We start from the raw sequence: 4,886 nt of genomic DNA on the forward strand, positions 1-4,886 counted from the left end.
GACCAACAACATCTAAATGTACTAAGATAAAGTCTGAATGCATGTGAATGCTTTTGTAAAGGTCTGTGAAGGTGAGTACCTGCTGATGAACATGGCTGTAATGATGGGTTCCCAGCCTGTGCGGAGCAGGATGCAACTGGCTGGATGTTTGGACGAGATGACCACCCAAAGAGGAGTCAGGCACAACAGCAACAGAACCACCAGGTACAACACATGGGGATACAGATCTGTCAAGAGAAACAGGAATCAGTCTCAAACTGGTATGGATGTGTTAGTTCCAGGATCATGAGTACCATCTGTTGGCCAAAAGTGAAAATGACATGCCCTCTGACAACCAGACCATGTCAGATTCAAATTGGCATACCAGTGCTGTCCTTCTCTCTCTTTACCTATAAGGGAGTAGAACCAACGACTGAAGCAGGCCAGCAAAGCAAGAGTGATGAGATCCCCAAAGCTGGCAGCCATTGGTGTAGCCACGTTGTCAGGGTTGAATCCCATCCGCTTGGATCCAATGATCACTCCCACCATAATAATACCTAGAGAGGGTTAAAGACCATACAGATTCTTGATATAGGAGATAACTTGGTGTTAGAATAATTTCATTATCAACAATAGACAGGAACCGCTGACGTTATGATAAAGTTCTGTTTACTTGCAAATGACAGCTGAAAAAGCTTTCTACAGCAGCTCTTGTCATACAATGTAGAATGAGATAAATCACGTAGTCACAATACAGCAGGAATGTTGACAGTTTCTCAAAGTCCAGGGGCACCTGGTCTCTTCCCAGCGTCACATCGTGCTCCAGACAAGGACAAGACAGTGGTTCCCAGATACCAGATGTCAACAGCAGTAATGCAAACAGTTTTAACACCGATCAGAGAAAAGTAAATCTGCAAAAAGTATATATACATGTAATTTTTGTAACACATGGGATCAGTTCTGAAAGGGAAAGACCTGATGAAACTCAACCTGAATGGGACTGAAACAACCTTAAACTCTTAACTTTAATACAATTGCTCCTCAGTTTTAGCCCAGAATTCCTATGCATCTGCCTCTGTGGCACCGAGCTTATCAAAATCTGTCTATGGTGAAATTGTATTGATCAGAAGACATTCACAGAGTGGTAAACCCCATGCAGAATGTATTTAAAGTTCCAGTGGCATGAACATGTCACTATATGAGGTTTTAACATTAATATGAGTTCCCCCAGCCTGCCTATGGTCCCTCAGGGGCTAGAAATGGCAATACTTGTAAACCGAGCACTGGGTATCCTGCTCTGAGAATTTGAGAATTTGGCCCGCCCATGAGTAAGAGAGAGACATTGGGCTCTATTTTACCGAGCTTAGCGCACAACGTAAAGCTCCAGGCATAGGTACGTTTAGCACGTGTCCAAATCCACTTTTGCTGCTTTAACGGCAACAAATCAAAAGTTTTGTACTTAGTGTCTTCATTAATTCCTAGGTGTGTTTTGGGTGCAACATCCTGTAGACCAATCAGTGTGTCATCTCCCATTCCTTTTAACAGCCAGGCATGTTTGTACCTTGGAACATTGCTATTATGATGGCAGATTTGCACCGTAATATTGTTATTTGTAAGCTTTTGCATGTTTATGTCCTGCTGCACTTTCCTGAGTGTGTGTAACAAGCATACTGTGCGCTCTCTGTGCTATATTCTGTCTAATTTAACAAGGATATGCTGCACCATTGACAGTAGACTGTTTATTGTTGGTCAATGGCGCAATCCCTTACCACTGCTTCAAGATAGCAATACCCCAAGAATTCCCCTGAACACACCTTCCTAAAGACCAGCCCGCCCACAGGCGCAAAGAGGAGGTGCTTTTGCTATTTGAACTACCTGGGCGCTGGACGGGAAATTGACAACTACGTCAGTCTCAAACCAGCATAGACACTTGCGTTGGTCTTTGCGCTGCGCCACGTGCAAGATAGGGCCCATCATGTGTTGCAAACAAGCAAAGCATGGCATTTGGTCAAAGCCCCACTTAAGCCACTCTTGCCCCCCTCTCTCCTCCTCTATAGCATTTAAAGCTACAGACACAGAAATGGCAAATCCTAAGGCAAAGCTCATTGTAACTAGCGGCTGTAATTGTGCACCAAGGCAGAATTTCGGGAATTTCAGATACAGTATTAGGGGACTACTAAGGCCGATGTAAAAACATCTAAAAATCAGCATGTCATTCATGTCATAGGACCTTTCAACAGCCTAGATGTGCCTTGCCACACTCCCTGTTCATACTCCTTGTAAGTTTCTATCATGGGAGCAGGTGAATTAACTACAAAAAAAGATTATTTTCCAGGTATTAAGAAGTCTTTGCTAAGAAAATAGGTCAAAGAATAATGTTTAGGGAGTTTGGAAGATAAATAATTGTACTGGCATTATACAGAAACTGCTGTGAAGGATGATGGTATGTCTGAAGCTGGCACAAACAGGATTTCACAGAAACACATAGGTCAGCAACTGGAAATGTATGATGTATGTGTAATGTGTGAATATGTATGAATGATTTACCCTAATCACTTAAACTTAATTATTCATATATTATACATACTAATTCATACATTGAAGGGCGAAGCAGGGAGGGAGAAACTGGGACGTCAGACGGTTTGAACAGGTGTATTGGTGACGTGTTTAGGGATGTGAGGCACCTGTCTAAGGACAATGGTTCGATGTGACAATAGGTTATGTTCTTACCTTGCAGAAGAGAAGCCACAAAGGCGGTAGAAACACTGGTTGAAACCAGGAGCATCACATGGTGTAAGGGCATCTTTCCCTCTACTATCCAGCCCAACACAGTCGCCATCAGAGCGGCTAACAGGCCGAGCACTGTGGCTTGGAGCTGTAAAATGAGCGTGGTAGCAAGAAAGATTCATAAGTCATGGTGGATTGCAACAAAATTGTGCAGATAAACATGTAATAATACAGAAATGGTTATTTTTAAGATAAAATACATAAAAATACAAAGTTGATTTTGAAGAAATGGAAAATAATGTACAGTAATATGGTACAGTACCTGCTTTAGCGCCAGGTTCCCAACGATCAACATCCACTTTTCTCTGGCATGTTCCATTTTTCCTGCGTTCACCTGACAACATCAGATATGTATAAACTCATTAAAAATAAGAACCTTTGTAAATCCACACATTGCCAAAAACTGGGCCCACTTAATTTGCTGATGATGATCATGTGATATAACTGAAAGCTTCGGTACAGCTACTAAATGGATCTTGATGGGATTTTTTTGTCAATTTTCCAAAATCAAGAATAAGCGTTGAACCTCAACAGATTTTCAGACAGAACTTTTGCTGATAATTACCACACCAGCTAACACAAAATCGTTAATCCAGCATAAATCTAACCCTTAATTGAAACAAATCGTTAGACTGTGTCCATTATAGAAGAATAGCTAACATCTTGGCTTTGTAAATTTGACTCTATACATTATAAATATGTCAGATATTCAACGCAAGCCCAAAACGGATCATCGATGAGAGACATTGTACACAATGTTTTGGGGGAAAAAAGCCGAAAACTTTGAATTTATTATTGAACAAGCATTTAAACATAAAGTAAAAAAAATCAAACCATTTAAATTTATTGTCTGTATTCAGTCACACAACAATGTTGGGTTGGGAATCTTAAAAATGCTTGGTTAACTGCATTCTCTATGCTATTTAATCTGTTACTACGCAGCTTCTACGCTGCCAGAAACAACAAAAATTAAACCATAACCTTATTAATTATTCATTCAAAATTAAGAAATTAAAAAGATCTAACCGCTTGTTACAGGATAGCACCATGTTGTGACAGATTAAAACAGTAACCTTAAAGGATAAAGCCTGAGTTATTTGATTTTCTTACTGTGAAGAACTTCTGTGAAAACACCAGTCTCTTATTCTAACTTTCCAATTTCCCTACCATAACTGGTTGCTGTAGTTTTTAGGAAATGTATTTAAAATAGGAGTAAATAACGCATTTGTTGAAACAATTTTAGCCAGATTAAACCATGTAGGAGCATTAAATGGATCAGAACGGGTTTGACTCTAAATAAACTACAGTTCCCATATTCATCGTAATAAAGGAGCATCTAACATCGGGGCTCATCCATGTGTTTATGACAACAATGACACAGAGGAATATGCTATATCAGGTTTTGGCATGTCAATGAACAATAATTATGATTCCCAGAAAAAATCATTTTAGATTATCTGAACTGTTGGACTATTGCTAGCATCTGCAAGTTCAACTGCAGCTGTGGTCTTCACAGCTCTGTGAGGAGTTTCACACAAGGACAGAAAACATATGATGCAATGGTGGTTAAACATGCACACATACTCACAGCAGTCGAGAGTCTCGAGGCCAGGGTCATTTCCAGGTTTCCTTTCATGCCTAATATCGCAGTCACCAGGATGAAGAGCTCGGCGACTTCTTGGAACACGACCCAGTTCTGCCATGAAAACACAATCGGACACTTAATATAGAAGATGAACCCCCAGTCAAAACCAACACAACAAACACACAATGAGTCATCTTTGTTTTCAGCCGAGGTGCTGTTCACAACAACTTTGTAATCCAAATAAGTTGTTATTTTAATAACTTCCTTGTTCCAACTCTCTTCATCACTTTATAGCCGTGTTTTCCCGATCTCCTTCATTCAGCTTCCAAGGCTTTTGGAATGACAAGACATGATGACCTCACTAAACTGTCTACCATTCATTTGTCCTCTTTGTCTTTATTTTCCTCACCTGAACCACTTCCAGCAGCACCCCAGCAGACACAGTCCCGAGCCCAGCCAGAAGAAATGGCACCAGGATCTGAAGCACCATGGAACAGACTGACTCGGCAGGTGCACCAGAGCCACCTGCATCCTT

At 40.7% G+C, this 4,886-nt stretch overlaps 1 protein-coding gene across 1 annotated transcript in view; it reads right to left on the bottom strand.

Moving 5' to 3' along the window:
- Window positions 1-4,886, bottom strand: part of slc41a2a (solute carrier family 41 member 2a) — an 8,264-nt gene that overhangs the window by 2,758 nt on the left and 620 nt on the right. The window contains exons 2-7 of the mRNA XM_034879790.1: window positions 4,761-4,876; window positions 4,355-4,462; window positions 3,029-3,100; window positions 2,710-2,854; window positions 390-536; window positions 80-227 (exon numbers count right to left, since the gene is read on the bottom strand). Of these exons, the coding sequence (XP_034735681.1) occupies window positions 80-227; window positions 390-536; window positions 2,710-2,854; window positions 3,029-3,100; window positions 4,355-4,462; window positions 4,761-4,876 (736 nt within the window). The remainder of the gene's footprint in view (window positions 1-79; window positions 228-389; window positions 537-2,709; window positions 2,855-3,028; window positions 3,101-4,354; window positions 4,463-4,760; window positions 4,877-4,886) is intronic.

Source organism: Etheostoma cragini, chromosome 8 (assembly GCF_013103735.1).
Source record: "Etheostoma cragini isolate CJK2018 chromosome 8, CSU_Ecrag_1.0, whole genome shotgun sequence".
NCBI lineage: Eukaryota > Metazoa > Chordata > Actinopteri > Perciformes > Percidae > Etheostoma > Etheostoma cragini.